General features: G+C 37.7%; 2 protein-coding genes across 3 annotated transcripts in view; one reads left to right on the top strand and one right to left on the bottom strand.

Moving 5' to 3' along the window:
- Positions 1-15,826, top strand: part of LOC101851702 (double zinc ribbon and ankyrin repeat-containing protein 1) — a 35,818-nt gene extending 19,992 nt beyond the window's left edge. For both annotated transcript variants that reach the window (XM_013090942.2, XM_013090939.2), the window contains 8 exons: positions 3,319-3,571; positions 4,247-4,350; positions 5,897-6,068; positions 7,716-7,807; positions 8,649-8,729; positions 10,626-10,759; positions 12,290-12,364; positions 12,765-15,826. In XM_013090942.2, coding sequence (XP_012946396.1) covers positions 3,319-3,571; positions 4,247-4,350; positions 5,897-6,068; positions 7,716-7,807; positions 8,649-8,729; positions 10,626-10,759; positions 12,290-12,364; positions 12,765-12,915 — 1,062 coding nt within the window. In that variant the 3' untranslated portion in view covers positions 12,916-15,826. The remainder of the gene's footprint in view (positions 1-3,318; positions 3,572-4,246; positions 4,351-5,896; positions 6,069-7,715; positions 7,808-8,648; positions 8,730-10,625; positions 10,760-12,289; positions 12,365-12,764) is intronic.
- Positions 15,827-18,296: 2,470 nt separating this feature from the next.
- LOC101864504 (transmembrane emp24 domain-containing protein 10) overlaps positions 18,297-22,517 on the bottom strand; it is a gene marked incomplete at its 5' end in the record, with an annotated part of 10,571 nt that continues 6,350 nt past the window's right edge. The window contains 1 exon segment of the mRNA XM_005091380.3: positions 18,297-19,631. Within this exon segment, the coding sequence (XP_005091437.1) occupies positions 19,510-19,631 (122 nt within the window). The 3' untranslated portion in view covers positions 18,297-19,509.

The raw sequence follows: 22,517 nt of genomic DNA, 5'->3' as shown, positions 1-22,517 counted from the left end.
TGTTTGCACCAGTTGTGTTTTCCTGAATCTTTTCAGGCTTATTGAAGTTGTTCCATCAGTATATTTGCCTATTCCAAATAACTGTCTTTGTATGGCACAGATGCTTAGAGAGAGGTGGCAAGCAATGCTAACTGTTGCTTTGGCAATTCTCCCTTTTGAAACATGTGACTTATATCTAACAATGAGACACAGCACATATATAAACAAATAGACTCACATACATATATACACTTACACCCTCTCTCTCTCTCTCTCTCTCTCTCTCTCTCTCTCTCTCTCTCTCTCTCTCTCTCTCTCTCTCTCTCTCTCCCCTCCCTCCCTCCCTCCCTCCCTCCCTCCCTCCCTCCCTCTCTCTCTCTCTCTCTCTCTCTCTCTCTCTCTCTCTCTCTCTCTCTCTCTCTCTCTCTCTCTCTCTCTCTCTCTCTCTCTCTCTCACACTTTCTCTCCCTCTTTTTCTCTGCTGCATTGTTTGCCTTTTACATACAGTTAGGATTTTTTTTCATTTGATCTCAACCAAGGACCCAGAGGTATGTATGTATGTATAGGATATTAGTTCTTGTATTTTGGTATAAATGCACACATATATATATATTCCTTTATCATGGCCCACTTCGTAAGCATTTCTCTTTGCCGATTCACTTGATCACTTTCAAGTAAAATTCTATCACCAGATTGCATTTTTTCTCAAGCCAGTTTTTTAAATATTTTGTTATAAAGGAATTACTGGTGCACAAATGATCACTGCATCTTTGTCTCTTCAACTCTTCACCCGCACCAGTCACTTCCCAGAAGCGCTCTTGATGAGATCTCAAAAGATGACCTCTGATCTCCTTCCAATGTTTTCTGATCTCATATCAGTATGTTTTCAAGTAACATAGTGGTCGAAAGCCCTTGTGGGCATATTTTGTGTTTCTGAAGTGGAAAGCTTGTTACTGCGCATTTATTATTTTTACATGTACTATTTTGGAAGCACAGGAATTGGGTTCACAAGTCTATTTTATGGTCTGATACCGCTCTGAATGTCACAGACTTAATTCTTATCTCTGTTGCTGTAGTGTATAAATCAAAGATACTATATCTTTGGTGTTGTCACACTGCACTGTGTGGACAGGAAACAGAATTCCTATCGTCGGTCATGTCGTAATCAATTTACTCAAGTCCAAATTTTGATAACTTTTTTTTTACACCCTTCCAAAGCTCTACCAAAAATGTACTTTCACCATCTCCAAAATGCAGTTTAATGCTATGGTCAAGGCTTACAATTTTCTTGCTTTTCATGATTCATGATAGGAACAACACAACAAAAACTAGTTTTTTTGTCTCTGGTATAAAAAGTACCCAAATGGACTTTTTATAACTGCAATTCTTTCAACACAGATGATATGTTGGGGTCATATTTATTTTCATCATCATTATTGCTAGCGTTACTGCTATTACAATGTATTGTTTTTGTTGTTGTTGTTATTTTTGTAATATTTACTGCTTGTTTTGTTTTTGTAAAGTCACGTTCAGTGAGTCACATTTTCTGTACCAGCTGCCTGAATATGGGAATTAAAACGAAGAAATTGTCGTAACTGACCTATTGAATGATGATTTCCAGCACTTTTCACTGGTTTGTGTTTGTCCAGTGATAACTGTTAAACATTTTTCTTTATTCTGTACTTAAAGAGTAAAAGTTTGATTTTTTGGGGGGTTTTCATGTCAATACTGCGTGCAATGTGGGTGGTTGGCGGGTGCTTTGGTGTGGTTTGCTTCTTCTATCCTATCAAACATCTATCATCTTTATCTCCCTTTCTTCTCTTTTGTGTTCGTTACTCTCTTGTAACACCTCTAATCTTCGGCACTTATATGACCTTATTGTGTTGCAAGTGCCGTAAAACTCTTACTAAAACTAATACTGCAATTTTTGCCATTTGTGCTCTCTCGGTTTGTGGCCGAGGTTTACACTTCCCTTTGCAGTCGCTAGTTCCCAATTTGTCCTTTTGAAGTCTCTGCTTCTCTCTTTCTTCTCCTCTATTCCACCTCTCAACAGATCCTCCATATTCTCCCTTCTTTTTATTCGTCCCATTCTTATTTTAGCCCTTCTCTTCTTTCTTGTTCTCCTGTTTGTCCGTTTTCTTTTTTCCTCTCCTTTCCCACTGATACAAAAATTTGTTATCAATGTAATATACCTATTATCAATGCTCCTAAAAAATCATTTTCTGTCTTTTTATCTGTATTCAGTCTCTTTTTTTTTCTTTTTCTTTTTTTAGTAAGTGTTTTATGGCACTCACAGCTTCATAAGATCATATGAGCGTTCGGGACACATAAAACATTTTTAGTTGGTTAGAAATTTTGAATTCTGTCTGGGTCGTGGCTGAAGCCTACTCTTATCAATTTTGGACCACCAACGGATCTTTAACGTGCGTTACTTGCACACAGGACCTCCGAGATTTTTCGCCATTGTCCGAGAAGGCTAAGTATGGATCTTTCCCATCAGAAGATCAGGGGTGTGGCTGAAAGACAGCACTAAGAAGGAGCCAAGGAGAAGCAGTAGAAAGCTGCAGAAAGCATCAGAAGCCCAGAGGAGGGACAAAGGAGGTGAAGGGGTGGGGGCAGAACGTGAAGACGAAAGCCGACAACAAAATATAGCTAGAGAGCATGAAAGGAGGTGAAAGGAGACAATTTAAGAGAAGAAAATTTTTCCTTCGATACCTGGATTCATATCGGGGACCTTTGAATGAGAAGCGAACACCTAAGTTAACCTCTAGGCCACAAGAGCCCCTATTCAGTCTCCTACTTTTCCAGAGACAAAGTACTCTGCTGTCAAATATGTCTTATAGTTGGACATTTTATATAACTAAAGGCTGTCTTGTCTGGTTTTTAACCAACTTTTTACTATCTACTTAAGGTCGAGTGGGTGGTTGGTGGGTGCTCTGGTATGGTTTGCTTTTTATTTCCTATTTTCCTCTACTTCTTTTGTATGTTTGTCACTCTCTTGTGAATTGCTATTTCCCGGGAGCCTTGATAGTCAAAGCCAACTTTGTGCTGTTGAGGCTAGAGAGGTGAGCAGAGTAAGTCTGATTCCCCGTTTGGGCTTCTCTGTTGACATCCACCCCTTGGCGCTCATCATATGACCTTATGCAGTTGCGAGCACCATAAAACCTTACTAAAACTAAACTAAGACATGTATCGTCTTTACCGCACCATCTTTTCTTTGTATGCTACTCTCTAGTAACACTTTTAATCTTCAGCCCTTGTAATATGACTTGTTGGTGTGTGTTGAAAATGCTGTAAACCTCTTTTCACAACGAATATAACTAAACCATAACATCACAGAACCAGTGGATGCCGGTAAATGTGAGCCCAGCTGGTTTCATCGTGCCTTCTCCGCAAGGGATGCCTAGCGTGGGCGACGACTCACTCCGCTCTCGGAAGATGACTCAAAGCGTGGCCACCCAGACCGTCGGGCTGTTCTACCCATCGCAGCGGCAGATCGACAAGTCGAAAGAGCAAGAGGAGGAGAAGATGGCCTTTGAAAAACAGATGAGGGACCGGCGACCGTTGCTGACCGCTGTTAGTCCAGGAAGAGGTAGGGATTTTATTTTGTTATATTTTGGGGGGGTTTGCTGGACTTAACAATTACAAAGTTTTTTGGGTTTTTTTCAATTGGATCTATTTTTATTGAACTTTTTTCTTATTATAGACAGGGCTTACAATTCTGAATTGTTAACCCTTCCAGCCCCATGCACGTATATTTTCAGCAGCGCTTGTAGCTCCCACAGTCCCAAGGGCGTATATTCTCAGTTTCATGGGGTACAGAATTTGCTCATTTCCTAAATTAACGAACCTAATTAAACTTTAATTTTCATAATATTTGTTCATTTACCTTTAAACATTGTTATATTTTATTACCTAAACCTCATTACAAAGATACTACATCACTTTTTAGAATGCATGCCTCTTTTTCTGAAATACTGTTGTATTGCCTGGGACTGGGGTTAGGGAGTGCACAAAAATGGCTGGGGCTGGAAGGGTTAATAGTATGTTCACTTGGTCGAGCATTCTGTATTGCAGTCTAGTTCTGTTCTTTATAATACTCTTGTGCTCATCGGTTGGCTGGGTTTAGATTTTATTTCTCAAATCTGTCTATGGAACTTTTTAGAAATGATGTTGGGGGACTTGTAATTTTGATGAAATCTCAGTTTCTCTTGGTTTTGTGCCATAGACTATTAGCATAATATTTTGCTCTTTTTTTCTGCTACAGGCTATTGGAGGAAACAAATAGAACACATCTGCCAGCACCTCAAGGCACACACACAAAATGACGCAGAATTTAGGGCTCTGATAGGAGAGCCAAAAATGGGCAAGGTATGAAAGTGGAGATTTTTTTATATGTGTGTTATCTGCCTCATTGGATCCAAGTAAATGACACATTTCTTTTTTTAAAAATTGAATTACAGTTGATCCTATCTGTACGTCATGTTTTACTATCATATCCATACGATGTGGGAAACTCTGTGCCACCACTTTCCAAAGAAGAAATTTACTCACAAATCCGATCTGTATGCTTTGCATAGCAGTCTGTCAAAATGATTTTTTGAGAAATACTGAAAGTTTCAAAGAGATCTTTGTATTAGAAGTATTCAAAATGTGAAGAATACAACCCCGGGGGTACAAAATGACCCCATGGCGTACGGATAGAGTTAAACCTTCTCTGGAGGTTATCTGTATAAAGCACATACTTGTATAAACAGCCTCTTCACATCTCCCCCCCCCCCCTTTGCAATCTTTTTACATGATAATGACACCGTGTGAGAAGTCCACCTGTCTAAGACAACCTCTTTTCTTCTCAACAATGGGTGGCTGCCCTAGACAATTTCAACTGCATTTCTGTTTTCTTTGTACAAAATGTCCAGAAAAGATGTAGCCAGCATCTTGTGCAGACTAGTTAACTCTTTAACTTTAACCATGCAATTTAAAATCACGTTTCCCCGTAATTCTCTCGTGTTTGTGGAAATGCGTATTGCGTTTTTTAAACCGCTTGTTTCATGTCAAACTGATCAATAAAGCATTTCCCAAATGTAGAATTCATTTATCTTTGACTTCCGGGTCAAACTAAAGGCTTGATAGCTCATACTTTTTTGTATTCGGCCCATACCATAATACAATAATAACTTCGCATCGGACGGTGGTACCGTCTAGCCGTGGTTATAGAGTTAAGAAATCTAAAAGTGAGAGTATATTGAAGTTAAGAATGAATGACAACTCAAAAAAAAAAAGATTAAAAAGGTGTGGACACTATTAACTTCACAGAGTATCATCTTTCAAAACAAATGTTGAAACATACAGATGGATTGAATTTGGGATTAATTTTCATTTTGCTTTAGAAAAAAAAATGATCAAGGGAGAGATTTCATATCAAGTTGTTTCAAACTCAAAATTGACCTCAGTCAGTTATTTTGGCTCCAAAGAGTGGCAAGTTGTTGCTGAATCTTAGATACGTCACAATAAATATAAAACCGATGAGAGACATATTTCCTGCCTCAGGACTGTCAAGTCAAAGCTGACACCCACTTCAGAAGGAATGTCCTGTGTTGATGAGTTACTAAAGTCTGTGAATTGTAAGATACAATTTTGTACGATTGGTTTTGGATATGTTATACGATGCACACCTGGATCGATAACAGCAGTAACAACTTACAATGTACGCGGACAGTAGCAAAGTAATGCACTGACTTATTTTTATGTGTTCGTTACTCTACATGTATTATGTATTATGTGGATACTTTTTGTCTTTCCTGGTTTTCAGCTTGTATTTGTAGAGCATGGTTTGTTTGTTTTTTGGGTTTTTTGTGTTTTTTTATTTGTATGGCAGGTTTATCACTTCATTTAAAAATAAATTTTTTTCTTGTAGCTACTGACAACTGCAGTTGAAGAGGATGGCTACGAAATGAGCTTGACGTTGACTTTTGCCCTCCGAGGCAGCAAGGACCCGTTTCTGGGCAAACAGCTGGGAGTGACACGATCAGAGGGTTACCTCAGCGCTCACACACAGCTGGACAATCAGATGTACTCAGAGGATGAAGGTCAGTCGGTTTGTTTTGTTTGGGTTTGTTGTTTTTTTTAATAACGTGAAAAGAAACTTTGTTGATTCTTTCTATTATTGAATCTCCTCCGGGTATACCCCCCTCCCTTCTCTCCCCTCCCTTTGCTGCTTTCCCCCAGCGGTTTTTAATGTAACACATCCACCTACGTGCTGGTAGAACTATAATATTTATTAATATTTATAATAATGTAAAATTTATATTATTTATAATAATGTATTTGATATTAATGATGAACATTAGGACACGTGCATCCATTTCAGTTTTAGTTAGTGTTAGTAAGATTTTACAGCGCTCGCAACTGCATAAGGTCATATGAGCACCAATCCATTTCATGTTGGTAGGATGAGCGACTTGGTGAGTGATGTCTTGCAAGTAAAGAGGGTCTTTTGAGCCTCAGCGGGTCTGGTCATTCTGCATGTAGATTCCAATGAGTTAACATGGAAAGTATAATTGAGTCCTAACCTCATGCTCAGAATATGATAGTATTTAAAACTGCAAATAATCTGTAAAAGTTTTTTGCTGTAAAAAGAGTTTGGGTTTGAATAGCTATGTGTTTCACAATTTAACGAGTCTAATTTTGATTTTAAAAAGCAGGATCTGAGCTGAGTTTTGTCATGTCCTGTAAAAACAGGGTCTTGGGGTAGTCTTTTAAAAATATATTATAATGATAGTAATGATTTGGTATCCCCTAAAAAAAGGTTCCAAGGCGAACTGGAATGATCGGCTTTGACTGCTGTGTTGTTCTCCCCCGTTTGTGGTGAAGGTTGTGACTCATCGTAAACTGCACATCTGTGGGTGGTTGGCGAGTGCTCTGGTGTGGTTTGCTTCTTCTTTCCTATCAAACGTCTATCGTCCTTATCTCCCCTCCTTCTTTTTTGTGTTTGTTACTCTCTGCTCTTGTAACACCTCTAATCTTCTGGCGCTCACATGACCTTATGTAGTTGCGAGCGCCGTAAAACCTCTACTAAAACAAAACAAACTGCACATCTATTCAGTTTCTTGGCTTCATTGATGACATTGACACTTTGGGCTGAGAAAGAATAAAACATTGGACTGAAACAACACAACAGATGGGTGGTTGTTGGTCTTTTTCTTCTTGTTGAGCAGTGATGTTCAGCATATTGGAATCATTTATAGTAGCTTTACTTAACTTTAAGCAGAATAACAGTCAGATGATAAAAATAAAGTAATGCTTCTTCCCGCTATTTCAAACTTCCTGACCTTGTTCACAACATCTGTGGTCGCTGTGGGGGTCACAATGGGGTTACAACTATGTCTTGTCGATTAATTTTTAAGATGTGATGTCTTTTTCATTGTAATGCGCATTGAGCATCTTTTAGGAAATGGAAATGCGCAGTATAAATGCTATTTATTATTATTATGTCTTACAGGAACAGGGAGCTGCAGGCTATGATCTAATAAATTGGCAAAGATTGAGGAGGGGGTTGTGTTTTTCCTTACTTTTACTTTTATTTTTAATAGAAAGAGTAGGCATCTTGCACTCTTCATATAAAAAAAGCTTGTGTGGATTTACCTCATGCCCTGTTCTACTTCCCCACAAAGAGGCTTGTATGTTTTGTGGGATTCTCTTGTCTCTGATCATTCATTTCCTTTCTTGTCCTTCAGAGAGTGAGGAGGAAGTTGTCACATCTCGATCCAATGGGGTTAAGAAAGTTCGAAAACCAAAACCAAAAAAGAAAGTCGCTCCCAAGTTGTCTGTAAGTAAAGTTTATTCGTTTCATTTCGTTTTATTCTTTATTGAAACTGTCACCAGTATTTACAGTTAAAACATGTACACAAGAACATTAATATGGTGATTGTTATGTTACATAGGTGATATTCAGTGATAATATTCAAAATTATGCCTACATTTTTTCATGTGCACTTTATTCTGTCCCCTTCGTTTTATGCAAGAAACATTTTGAAATTATGCACACTGAGCCTAAAAATGTGAAATTATGCGATTCTGTTAATTTTAACAAAGAATGATAAAGGAAAATAATCAGAAATTATGCAAAAAATAATCAAATTTTGGTAAATTATGCGGGGTGCATAAAACCACGGGGACAGCTTTATAAAATGACAAAAATATTGGTAGAAATATTCATTATTTCTTTCATCAATATTTTGATAAGCATTTTTCACTGTTTTGTCTCTATTCTAAGTCTGTCCCAGAGTTTTGAGGCAATGTCATAGCTGTGTTGAGAAACTATGGATAAAGATTTTAAAATTTTTTAATGGAAACCCTTTCTTTTATGCACAGCATCACAACCATTCTTGGAGTTTCTCAAATATTTTTGAGGACTGCTTTAGCTGTAAGTAAACTTATCGAGGTTCCAATGGTTGAAGTGGGTCTTTTTCTGTTTGTTGCTGTTGTTGCTCATGTTGATTTTGTTTTTGTTGACCCAACAGCCTTTTGGCTGGACTAGTTGAAAGTCTTTTGAAGTTTCTTCCGACTGCAACATATACATGTATGACAATGATACTATTTCGTTGGGTCTTTAAATTGAGCTTTAAAGAAAAATTTTTTTTTTCTAAAATACTGTTTCCCTCTCCCAGCCTTTGAACGCAAAACTTTTTAAGGAGCTCGGCGCCTCAGGAGATGTCTCCGTCAGTGATATTCAGCAACTTTTGGACGACGTAAGATACATCCATGTCTTTTTTGTTTTTGTCCTCAGTTATAGTTCAACAGAAATATGGAACATCACAGTAGTGGTGGCGCTATGGCACTACACCCTGCTGTGCTGTGTATTTCCCGATTAGTCAGATAATGACACTGGAAGAGAATTTTGTTTGTTGCTGAGGGAGTGTAAAGTCCCTAAAACTTTCCTTTATGTAGCTGCTTGGATTTAATTTTGTTGTGTTAATGCGTATTTGTTGACACACTACCTTATGAGCAAGAGTAATATATTGTTGGTTTGAATAAACCAAACAATCTTCTTTGCTTCAAGTCCTCTCCAGGCTCAGTTCACATTGATTTTTCTTTTTGTGGGAACTTGTTGGCACATTTACTACACTGTTTTATGACACATGTAAGCCATTGCACAAGGAGGAGTGATATTACACTGTTTTATGACACATGTAAGCCATTGTACAAGGAGGAGTGATATTACACTGTTTTATGACACATGTAAGCCATTGTACAAGGAGGAGTGATATTACACTGTTTTATGACACATGTAAGCCATTGCACAAGGAGGAGTGATATTACACTGTTTTATGACACATGTAAGCCATTGCACAAGGAGGAGTGATATTACACTGTTTTATGACACATGTAAGCCATTGCACAAGGAGGAGTGATATTACACTGTTTTATGACACATGTAAGCCATTGCACAAGGAGGAGTGATATTACACTGTTTTATGACACATGTAAGCCATTGCACAAGGAGGAGTGATATTACACTGTTTTATGACACATGTAAGCCATTGCACAAGGAGGAGTGATATTACACTGTTTTATGACACATGTAAGCCATTGTACAAGGAGGAGTGATATTACACTGTTTTATGACACATGTAAGCCATTGCACAAGGAGTGATATGGTGGATCAGTTTGGTTTGGGCCTAAGTTTAACTTAGACCTTTATCTTTACTCACTGACCATTTGCTAAATTATGTCATGGAGAATAGAAATCTTGCACGACTTATTGGGGGGGGGGAGTTGCATTCATCACAGCCCAGTCAATGTTGATGTATTTGGTAAATGAAGACAAGATGAAATCTATGGTCTCCTGCAGATAAATGTATATATTTACAAAGTATGTTTCTTATGAGCGGCTCATGTACAACCTGACGTGAAGTTAAATTTTTTACTGTGTCATGTATTATTCTAGTATTCCTTTACAACATAGAATTGTGTGACATGCTACACATTGTGAATGACTTTTATGATATAATATTTTAAAGATAGATTCTTGTGACTGCAGTAATGTCAGTCACTTTGCGGCATTGTACACATACTCATTGTGTTCAAGATTTTGAACATTTCGTCAGTGCCCACCAAGAAATGTCACCAGTCTATCCGTAACACTCATGATATAACTGTAGATAGAGACATCGCTCTTGTGTAAGAAGATAACTTCACACAATGAAGCTCTTGTGTAAGAAGTTAACCTCACACAATGAAGCTCTTGTGTAAGAAGTTAACCTCACACAATGAAGCTCTTGTGTTAGAAGTTAACCTCACACAATGAAGCTCTTGTGTAAGAAGCTAACTTCCACCTTGACGTACTGCCACTAAACTGTTTAGCTAATTTTTTGTGGGTTGAGGATCATGTTGTAGAGCAATCAAAATAGAGGGGGAGGGGGTTGTAAATTTGTTTATGACACTTGTACAGGATGCATTTGATGTATTTATTCGGCATCTACCTTAACAAAACTGGGCAGGCATTCAGAGCCTTTAAAAGTGCAACTTCTCTTTTTGAAAGAGATTATTTTGTAAAGGTTTATTACTCTCTGACTGTAACAGCAGTAAATCTTTGTGACTGAAGAGGGAAAGTGAGACACTTTCATGGATTGTGTATTTCACAGGGAGCTGACCCCAACTGCCTTAACAAGAATGAAATGCCTCCGCTCCATGTGGCTGTGAAAAATCGTCACGTGGATGCCGTGACTGTGCTCGTAGACGGAGGGGCTCAAGTCAATGCAAAAGGACCGTCCGCTATGTAAGTAGTTTTTTTCCGAGTCATTTTCTTAATCAGTGTCAAGTTTGTTAAAACTGTGAAACACTTACTCATTCAAACCAGAGTTCTTTTTCCTGCAAAACTATAAAACTCAACCCCAAGACCCTCTTTTTTACGAACATGACAAAACTCAGCTCAGATCCTGCTTTTTAGATTCAGAATTAAACTCCTAAATCATCACGCAATATTTAGAAAACGAAGAACAATAGAAAACTCTGGTTTGGACACAAGTATTGTATATACCTTTAAGTTTTTATTTCATGTTTTAAAAGTGCTCAATGTGGCCTCCACCGACAACAAGGACAACATCAAACCGATGTGAAAATTCCTCCCAAACACGCCTCAGGATGTCTCAGTCCACCATGTTGATTGTAGCTGGTGTTCAATCTTTCATGTCATCGATATTTGCCAAAAAAAAGGTGGAACATTAACTTTATCTTTCGTACCCCCACAAGAAAAAGTCACACACAGTGATCTCGAGGTCCAGGGATCCAGCAGGCCAAGCGCAGAGAGCGAGGTCTTCAGCACATCTCCTACCAATCCACCGCTGAGGCACGTCTGAAAAAGAAGCCATTCAAATCTACTTGCAGTAAAGTGAATAGCCAGTTCTTGTGGGGGTATGGTAATCTTATCCGTACTTCGTATTTTACTATCGTATCCATACGACGTGGGGAACTCTGTGCCACCACTTTCCAAAAGAAAATTTACGCGTTAATCCAATCCGTACGCTTTTTATAGCAGTCTGTCAACATGATTTTTGAGAGATACTGAAACTGAAAGTGTCAAAGAGATCTTCGCGCTAGAAGTATTCTAAAATGTGAAGAATACAACCCCGGAGGTACAAAATGACCCCAGGGCGTACGGATAGGGTAAGTATCGATAACAGTAAATATCAAATAATAGCTACGATCAACGTGGTGGACTGAGACATCACGAGGCGCGTTTGGGAGGAATTCTCACATCGGCTTGATTTTGTCCGTGCTGCCAGTGGTGGCCACATTGAGCACTTTTAAAACACGAAATAAAAACTTGAAGGTATATACAACACTTGTGTACAAACTAGAGTTTTCTATTGTTTTTTGTTTTTGAAATATCGTGTGATGATTTTGACGGATTATTTTTTAATCATTCTCCTAGTATACTTAAGTTTGAGTAAAAGTTTTGCTCGGCCCACTTTTCTCATAAAAACATCAATGTAAAAAATGAAATATCACTAACATATATATATTTTCAGTGTTCTGGGCCACTTTTTGGCTTCCAATAAATAATGTATATTTACCTGTACTTTTATTTAACCAGTTAATCTTACCACATGTTGCTTCTCTTACATCAGACGACCTAAGGCTCAGAATAAAAATAACAAACACTTACAGCTCCTCGCTATTTCAGAAACAGCAAACTCTGTGATGATCTTTGGGGGGTTTTTTCAAGCGCCTCAATTTGGTCTGCAAGATGATCAAATTCTTTTTCATTTCGCTTCACCAAGTTTTTTTTCTTATTTTATGCCTGCAGAAAGGGAAATACTGCCTTGCATGAAACAGTCAATCTTGGTCCAACTGGAATGAAAGTCATTGATGCATTGCTTTCGTGAGTATTTGCTTTTTCGTTTGTTTGTTCTTTTCCCTTTTATATTTTAGTTGGGTTTTTTTAGTATAAGATTCCTAAATATAATTAAAAACAACAAATTTGCTATTTTTCAAAGCTGACATCGTTAGTATCATATGCAGTCAATTATACACTTTGATAAGTATCTGTGGTGTAATGGTTTGATTCTTTACCTTGCGTCTAAGTTTGTTGCTCTATTTAGGGAAAATTTCAATGAAGAGCTTTTGTGTTTTTGCCGAGATATTTCCTCCTCAATAAGGATTAGCCCAACAGATTGGGTGATGAAGCAGCCTATTTCCTGGAAGATTTACATTTTGCTAATGGAGTATAAAAATTTACAACAAAATTTTTACGCAGAAAGGACATTTATTTTCTCCCACAGAGCCGGTGCAGATCAGAGCATCAAGAACGATCGCGGAGAAACGCCCTATGACCTGGCCGTTAAAGCTGGCTACGAAAACATCAGCAAGCGATTTGCCTCGGCTCTAGGGCAGTCGCAGTTGGAAAAAATGACAAAAATAAGAAGTTACTAACTAATAATTTTAAAGAGGATGCGCAATGTCTGGTAGATTAGATTCAGTTTCTAGAGCTGGGCAATTTATGACAGTGAGGTTTACTCTGAAACTGAAGTAGAAAACATATTTTTATATCAATTGCTGCTTTACTTTATGTGATCTTGTCAATTTCAATTACTTTTCATGTGCTCATTTTCTCAGCGTTGTTGTGAGCTTGACTGTGAGTTGTACAGGAATGAAGACGTAGTATGTGAAGTGTGTCTACCCATCTAACATCAAATTTTAGCAACACAGATTGTCTCAGACGGGCAAAAAGGGATAAAAATTATGTATCGATACTGAAGGCTTCTGATTGTGGTTAGGATAAACTTGTGCGTCGTAAAAACCACACTCAAGTGTGCGACTTTTGAGTTTTCAGTCTCGTATTTCTGTAACATTTTTTCGTTTTTCTTCACCCAACATATTGGTTATATTTAAGGATGAGTTTGTGGTACCCTTGTAATGAATGTTTCTTAAAGAATGAGAAATATTGGGACTTGAGCTGGATTTCAACCCCATACTCCAAAGTTTTTGCCAAGGTTGGAACTGACCTTATACTCTGACGCCAACCAATTCATGGAAGGATGTGAATCTTCACTGCCACACATACACAAGTCTAAGAGCTTTCACTGAGTTTCCATTTTTCCTAGTCTCTTATCATCAGTCTAAGGCAGAGAGGGAACAGATAAGTGAAGGCTTTGTTCTCATGAGGTCAGGTTTTATTTTATAAGCACCAGTAACCTTATTTTTAGAGTTTTAGTATAAATTGTTTACTCCACAGCAAGTTAATGCAGAGGCATCTTATGTTTAGCCATTAAAAATAAATATCCAATGATAGAAAATCAACCGTATAAAACATGTCCTTGAAAAACCTTATTTAACATTTTTAAATGACCTTTATGGATTCGGCCAATTACAATAATAATTTGAATTACTAAAAAAAATCAAACCCGAAACACTGGTGTAACAAAAGCGTCTTGAAACAGCCTAACACCTCACCTATGGACTTTCTCCCAAACTGTACGGTACCTATGCTTACGCACAGTTGAGTTATGTAGACTGGTATACATAATCAGTACACCGATCCTCGCTTTTCTTCACCTGTAGACGACTTTTTCAACCATGTAAATATGTATGGAAAGTTGGGGGTTTCTTTTGTGTATATAAATTTTCGAAATGAGCAATTTTTATCATGTATTTACTTCTGTTACTGTTCTTAAAAATTAGAAGTTGTTGAAATATCATGTCAGTGCTACTTTACATATATTATATATGCACGATCTCCCATTTCCATTCCTTGTTTATACAAAAGCACTTGTTGAAACAGAGAAATTTTACCGTCCTTGTTGTGTTGTGAGAGTGTTTTATACGTACATGGTATATATTTTTATGCTTGTATTTTACAGCCATGCTTGACTTTTTATAAGAATGCTGTTACTTTGTGCTTACTGAACAAGCAGTAACAAGTTTATTTTTATAAAGTGATTGTTATGAAATATTGTCAGTACAAGTGTAGAGCTGAGTAACTGTTCTCTTTTTTATTTCAACATGTAGGTCTGGGCAGCTTGTAGATAGCACCCATATTACCAGGAAAATACTTAAGTACTTGATGCTCAAGTAGAAAAATATTGTATTATAATATTTTAATTATTACATGATTATAATCTTTTTGCAAAAGGCAAATATTTCTGTTAACCAAAAAATATTTTATGTGATTCTTTCGAAAGGCTGTGATCATTTTCTGTAGATTAGAAAAAGATGCTAGGTAGATGGGTACAAGTTGTTTTTGTGTATCATACATTCAGTTGTGAAATGGACAACGTAAATATCTGGTTGAAGTTGAAGAGCTCTAAATCAAAAGTTTACAGAGAATACTGCTCCCTTTGAAAGATCATAAATGTCAGCTTGCCATAGCTACCAGTAACAGATGAAAAATTGTTCACATGTATTCAGTGGCATCTGTACATTTTCTTCTGTCAAGAATTACCACAGCATGATCACATTGAAAGTGACCTTAGCTTAGATTGAAGAACTTGCTTTTTTCTCAGGGCCATTTGTTTTGCAATTCTGTGCCTTTAAAGAGAAGCGGATGTCTCTAGATGAAAGTTGATTTCTGCTACATTTAGTTTAGTACAGTGTACAACAAGACAGGTTAATGATCATTTCAAAGAGTTGCTGGTTTCCTTTGGCTGATACAACTCAAAAGCTAAAATAAAAAGTTTAAGCAAAATATGCTGTGAGTCCAGTCAAACCTGTTTTAATTACCACCGTTCCAAGACAGCCTCCCGTACAAATGACCACTTCCCCCTCTTGCATTTTTTTTTCTTTATATGCAAGACACTGTCCAAGAGGCACCTGTCTAAGATGACGACTTTTCTCCTAGATAATGAACAGTCATCTTGGACAAGTTCAACTGAATTAAAAAGAAACAAAAAATAATTATATTATGTAGAGTAGTACAACCACTATACTATAAATGCCCACTCAGAGGTTCAGTGGTTCCACCTTGTAAACTTGTGATCTGTCTGGCCGCTTCACGACAGACATTTTCACATGTCGTAATCAGAGAATTCTTATTCCAGATGAAATCCACATATTCAGACAGAATAGTCTCAAAACATGTATCATGTATGTATGTAGTGTGCGTTCTCATCTTCTGGGTTCTAGGATACATATGTTACTTGGCAAAACATTTTTTTCTAGTGACACAAGCCATTGCCTTTTACATTAAACAAGTTATAAAAGTAGCTACTTACAAATGTATGCCGTCCATCTTGTGTATGTTTTTACCATACATTTATGACGTAACATTTTGAATATGGAAGGGCAATTCTAGCTTCCTGTACTTACCTGCTATTGATGATGATGAATAAACCTTTTCCCAATTTCACTTGGTACACTTTTGTATAATTTTTGTCATGCAGATGTCTGAAATAATTGTTTACGTAAAAGTATGAGTATGTGGTACTTCCAGTCACTTTACATGTTTAGGTTCCTCAAAATATGGAGGTCATGGGTTCCATGCTTTTAAGTACTGGGTTCAACTTTGTGCCCTCTGAAAAAAGAATTTAATGTAGGTGTTTTTACACCCCCGTCAACACAATTTAGATCATTTATTTAGGAGGTAGGCTTCTGATCCTGCCTGTCAGGGCCAACCTTGGCTGAGTGGGACACATCCCAGAGGAAAAACCGAGATGCTCGATAAAAATTCACCCCACTTGGGAATTTAACTTGGGCATCCTGTGTGCGACAGGGAAGCACCTAACAACTACACCACAGATGCAGGTCAAAGATATTTTTTTTTCAAATCGGAAGATTGTTGATCTTACAGCTTCCGCTAAATAGCCACATGAGGTAATGCTGCTCAAAAGACAACTCATTCCCTGGCATGATTTGCACTTAAATTATGTGACAGCTTCAAGTTCTGAGTTGGACTTGAACATTAACTTCAATGTCAAACACCATCATTGCAAATTTGTTGGAATTTTTCTACTTTGCTGGATCCATTATACTTTGCATCCATTCATACTGCAAACAATTTTGTGCGTTTATACTTTTATCTCACAAAAATGAGAAAGGTATAAAATAAAGAGATGTATAGTTCAATGTGATTGACATAGATCACAAAGGATTAGTGGGATGCTGAGCACAAATCGTGGAAGACATCGGAAAAGTAGGACTCATCAGAAGTATCATCTTCCAAGTTCAAGTGCCCAAATTTGTAACTACATGTATGAGTAATTAAAGAGAGACACGCAGACACAGACGAAAGCAGTAACCAGTCCATCCTTAAGAAACTTTAGTTCTCCTTTCAGACAATTTAAATCATGTAGCCTACTGGTACTACTACACACAGAAAAGACCATTTCTAAATCTACACACTTTGTTTCCCATCAGGCTCCAGGCTAAAAGAAAATTTGGCACTCTTTGAGCTTGTTCATATCAGAGGTACCATATATTCACATTCTTGTTTTCTGTGGATCCTCTAGTCTTAGTCCTTATGAGACATAAGTCAAAGAAGGGACACGGAGTGATGAAGGGGCAAAATGTAGTTTATGTAGGAGGAAAAGACAATAGAACAAGGGAAAGAGCTTAGTTTCAACAACTCCTTCAAGGCAGAGTTGACATGTAGCTCACATAGAGAGATGATTCATCATAATTCAACCATGGTGACCAAACAACTCCATTCAGAGGTCAACTGATAAAAAAAATTTTTTGAAGAATGAAGGAAAGAGGGAAAGTTTGGAAATGACATGATACAAGAGCAGTCATAAAACAGCCACAATGTTAGAAAGTGAATACAACAAGCCACTCTCACAATTTATGGAACTGGCATTTTTGGCGTAAGGATTATAATCTTCGCAGTCCCATGATACAGATGTGAAGGTCCCATGTGGGGAAGTTATAGTCCAGTCCATTTATAACAGCCTCTGTTATTACAGGAACTCGGGTATGGTCGCTTTTCAGGAGAAGTGGGCTAACCCAGATTCCGGGGGTTTCCAGAAATCTTGACCTACACCAAAAGTGGGCATTGTCCTACCTATAGGAGAAGTTTGGTTTCATTGGTGTGCATATTTGTTTGGTCATACAGAAAACTCTCCTTGTCTTTTAAAGAAACTGAACAAGGGGCAGACTTTACCTTCAATTTTCTCAAAACAGCATTTTTCGGGATAGCCTCCTTGTGCTTAAAAGCGACCATACAACAGTGATAAATCAAATCCCTGGTTTTTTCTCTAAAAGTATAAGTGTAAGTAATATGAACCTGGCTATAACATAATAGGGTTCAATTTGCGAACAATTTAGGATATAACAGTGATCTTGCAGCGCATGAACTTGCTTTCGATCCGTCAAAATTATCAAAATTTGCCTCAACCAAGGCATTTCGCATGTTTGTAGGATCGCTTGCCTAAACACAAACTTTCAAGCTCATACCCCCCATAGTGTTGGGGTCTCTGATCGATTCCATCTCAGTGTCAGAAAAATAGCCCACTGGAAAAGAATCTGTTGTAATCAAATATATAGATCGTAAGATGAAGGTGCAATGGTACCGGTAGTTTCCCTTGATAACAGTTATAACAGGACTCGCTTATAACAGGGAAAAACTACCAGTACCGTCTGTCCTGTTATATCCGAGTTTTACTGTATTTAATCCACTACCAGTTTCTCTAATCGACGTGGTACCCCACTCAGCTCAGGCTCAACCTGACAAGCAGGATTGAAACTGTGTGTCTCCATAATTACCTAAATTAATTTGTGTGGAAGGAAACATAAAACATTTACCAAACTTTAAACAAACGGACCAACGAGTGAAATTTTTTTTGCAAAATACACCTATAGAATAAAAGTCAAACGCCTTCAAAGTCCTAATGAGATTATTTTTATTTCAATGATGATCAAAAGAAAACAAAAACAAAGCAGCAAAACCAACAAAAAAAAAAAAAAAAACCACACAAGGAAAGTTCAATTATATCATAATAATCATTGAATAAAATGGCAGCTGTTAAGGAGTTCTCCAGAAGATGGAAAATAGAACTCGTCAATAAGGCCAGGGGCATTTAATATGTTGGTAGTCTTTACTAAATGAGTTATATTTTTCACTTCTCAATATGCCAGTATTCTAAAATTCACACTTCCACCCTCTTACTTGGTGACAAATTATAGACTTTAATTCTAAAATTCAGTTGTGTCACGCTAAGTGATGACAAACTGTGAAGACTTCTTTCCAACAGCCTTTGCAAGGTACCCTGACTGCACTCATCTAAGAAGACAGCACAAATCACTGCGACAGATTATACATCAATATTTTAAACTGTCCCAACAGAATAGTCATTCAGAGACCTTAACAAGAAAAAGGGGAGGAAAAAACTGATGATATCGCACTTGCATATCATGGTGAAACAGACAATGCTCTGAGTGTAAAAATATAATTCTAGTAGGTCATGCAAAACAGCAATTTCAGGATAAAGACTTTCAGAGATTTTACAATAAAATGCATCACTTGCAAATTCAAGAAAAAACTACACCCTCTGCAGCAATTTAACTTGATTATACAAACTTCCAGGTGCAAGACAATAGTAGATAAAATTCTACAAAGAGGAACTTACAACACGCCTTGCATCCACAGTCAATACGTACCAACCAACATTTTAAGTTAAAATGGAGCATCATATACATCTACATCTATAAAACAAAACTTTGGAACATGAAACTTAACATCCAACACCCATACATGTTAACTTAACGTAACCCCAACAGATGACTATGCTTTCATCAACTTTTCCATTAGCCATGACTAAATTTTGTCAGGAAATAAGTCATAATGCTGTGAAGGAAAAAAAAAAAAAAAAAATTTAGACCACTGGGAAACCAAACCACCCTCCACTTTCAACATAAAAAAGTGCAAACTAAGGAAAAGCACAAAACAAATCATTCTTCAAAGAGCTATGTAAAAACCCTGCAAGCTTCACCACACACTCACTCAGCACTACACAAACAACGTCACGTAGTTACTGTCACAGTCACGCCATCTGTAACTTTCACAGGAACCAAACACATTCACACTCGGCAACTAAATCACTCAATCAGTTTCTTGGCCTTGAAGTATCTTCGGAGGTAGAGCACCTGCCAGGTAGCAAGGCCCAGAAGACACAGCATGGAGAACAGACTGAAGTACATCACCCGTGAATGTGTGGACTCTGAAATCAAGCAAAAAAACCAGCTTAGCAGTGATTATTCATCATCATCATCCAGTGCCAGATCTGCGACAGACATCGGCGATCATGGTTTTCCATTCATTCCTTTGCTCGGATGCTCTCAAAAAAGCTACGTTTCCCCGATCTTTTTTTTTTTTTTTTTTAGTAGAGGGTTTTACGGCGCTCGCAACTGCATAAGGTCATATGAGCGCCAGCCCCTGATCTTTCCCTGTTACCCATTTGATTATTACGACACTAATTTACAGTTCTCATTCTCAGTCTGTCTGTGTGTCTCTCACTTACTCACTCAAACAAAACTTAGGATTATAACTCATTATCTCAGGAAAGCTGCTCCCAGTAGCTCGCAGTCGGAATCGCTGTGCTTTACAACTTCCACGTCGAATTAGTTTTCCGCAATTGCCAAAAACAGATTTCTTTCACAGGGAGTTCTTTCATTAGATGAAAACTATCAAAACAGATTAATTCATTTTGACTTAATGATCAATTTAGTAATATATACCTCACTTAGATTTCAAACCTAAAAGAGGTCCCCGGCATAGTGGGCTTACCACTATGAGAGCAAAAGAGTTAAAGTATCTCTTCTATGTCTTTCATCTTTGATGTCTCTCTACAATTTGTGTTGAGCATCCTATAGTATTATTCCTTATAATATCTTGTACACAGTAAAGTAGCCCATGGGTATGCAACAGTTCACAGCCACCCTTGAGACTACTTTTTAATTTATCCAACCTCTGAAGTGTTAATAAGATGTTTGAAAAAGAAAAAATGCATTATAAAACTTTAAAATAAGTCTAGTTTTCAACACATCTTTGCTTATAAACAACTCTGGTCAAATTTTGAATATACTGGGCCGAAATTATTACAATTTACTCCACCTGTTGCAGAAACGATATAACTTTCACCTTGAAAGAGAGAGCACAGTTCTACATTCACCCATCTACAACGTACAAAACGGTATAGCAAAAAACAACGACAATGGACTCTTGTGATATATTTAGTTTTCGGCAAGCAATCACAAGCCACCTTGTTATCACAAGCATTTTTGTCTGGTTTCTAATGTTATTTACAAGTAAAGACTTACAAAAATGACAACGGGTATTTAGAAAAATACAATGTGGTGCACCATGAAATTAAATTCCCAAAAAACTCTGATGATGATTGTAATCATCACCATCACCACCTTTTTCACACTGCATCAGGGTGAAGACCACAAACAAACACTTTCTCCCTTTCCATATGCTGGGCTAGACTCATGATATTATTCTATGCCTTCCTACTTTTCGGCACATCGTTCTCATGTTTGTTTGTCTTCGTGAGAGTTTTACAGCGCTCGCGACTGCATAAGGTTATATGAGCGCCCGAAACAAGTTGGTTTTATTTGCCACATTTCACCACACAGCCTGATTTTGGTCAATATTTCAATCAAAATGTTAAAAAGCTAAAAATTTGATGTAAAAAAAATTCTTAATTTAAAATAACTTTTTAAACAACATTTAAAATTTTAACGTTTTTCACAACTTTCCGTAAAGGCCAATAGCCTTTATAATAATCGAGGACTCTGTTGGGATCAACGACGAAAAACAGATCTTGCAATTTTTTGCACCTAAAATATTTCCTTTGGGTCTCTCCAAAGTCTAGACATTCTGTCAAAATGTGTCCAATGGTAAAATCTGTGTTGCATCCGACACAGAATGGCTTCTCATATCCCTGAAAGAGGCATTTATGTGTCAAGGACGTATGTCCGATGTGTAATCAAGTAAAAATAACTTCGTCTCTTCTGGAGAGGCCCGAAGGTTTTCGTGGACCCAGTTTGGGCGTAATGTTGAGTAGTTTGTTGTTGGTTTGATTCTTCCAGTGAGTCTCCCACAGACTGGAGGTGTAGTTTTTTTACTTTATTTTTAAAAGTCAGTCTGTGGGAGAGTGTTTGTCCTTGATCCCAACAGAAGGAACAAGGATTCCTTCGCCAGGAGATCCACCTGCTCGTTACCTCTAATGCCCACATGGCTAGGTAGCCATGCGAACACTATTCTTTTCCCAGTTTCAGTCAAAGCGTGTATTTTTTTATTGTAACCTAACTATTTTTGGGAGTAAGAGTGTGTAGTTTGTAAGTGAGGTGATGCAAGACAGAGAGTCAGGATAGGGAAAGATTTGTTGGGAGATTTTTCTACAGAATCCAGTGCCATGTCAATGGCAGTGACCTCTGCAAAGAAAAAGGAGGCTTCGGGAGGGAGTCTCCTCTGGTCTGCACTGTTTGAGGATAGGGTAGCGGCGCCTACACCAGAGTCCCATTTGGAGCAATCTGTGAAGATAAGCTCCGCACCGGGGTATTTTTCTATAAGGTTTTTGTATTCTACTTTAAATGTTTATTCTGCTTTAATAAATGTTTTGGTGTTTGAGGTTACTTTGTTGTGTGAGGTCAGCTGGAAGTCTACTTTGGCCTTGGTGAGGTACCATGGAGAGAGGTCGGGGAAAATAAATTGTTGGAGGTCTTGTTTGGAAAAGTGTATGTTTTTTAGATCCTCAAGGACTCTGAGGCCGAAGGGTTTGATGAGCTTTTCGTTGTTTTTTAATTTGTTTATGGGGTCTGGGTTTGTTTTGAAAATGGAGTCGTGTGCTGGGTTCTCTGGTGTTGAGCTCTGTCTAATTGCGTATTGTAATGAGAGTTGTGTGCGTCTGACGAGTGTGAGTGATGGTATGTTTGCCTCGGCCTGGAGGCTCTCTACTAGAGAAGTGCGGAAAACTTCCAGAATGAGGGGATCGTTCTCTGTGGCTCCTCTAAATATGATGAAGAAAACTATACAAGTTGAATAAAACCTAGACCTGCATGTGAGCCTCAACCAGATTGTCTGAAAATTTTGAGCAACCCTC

This window comes from Aplysia californica, unplaced genomic scaffold (genome assembly GCF_000002075.1).
Source record: "Aplysia californica isolate F4 #8 unplaced genomic scaffold, AplCal3.0 scaffold00029, whole genome shotgun sequence".
Taxonomy (NCBI): domain Eukaryota; kingdom Metazoa; phylum Mollusca; class Gastropoda; order Aplysiida; family Aplysiidae; genus Aplysia; species Aplysia californica.
The sequence above is the reverse complement of the archived record's forward strand: the minus strand, read 5'-3'. Positions and strand labels throughout refer to the sequence as shown.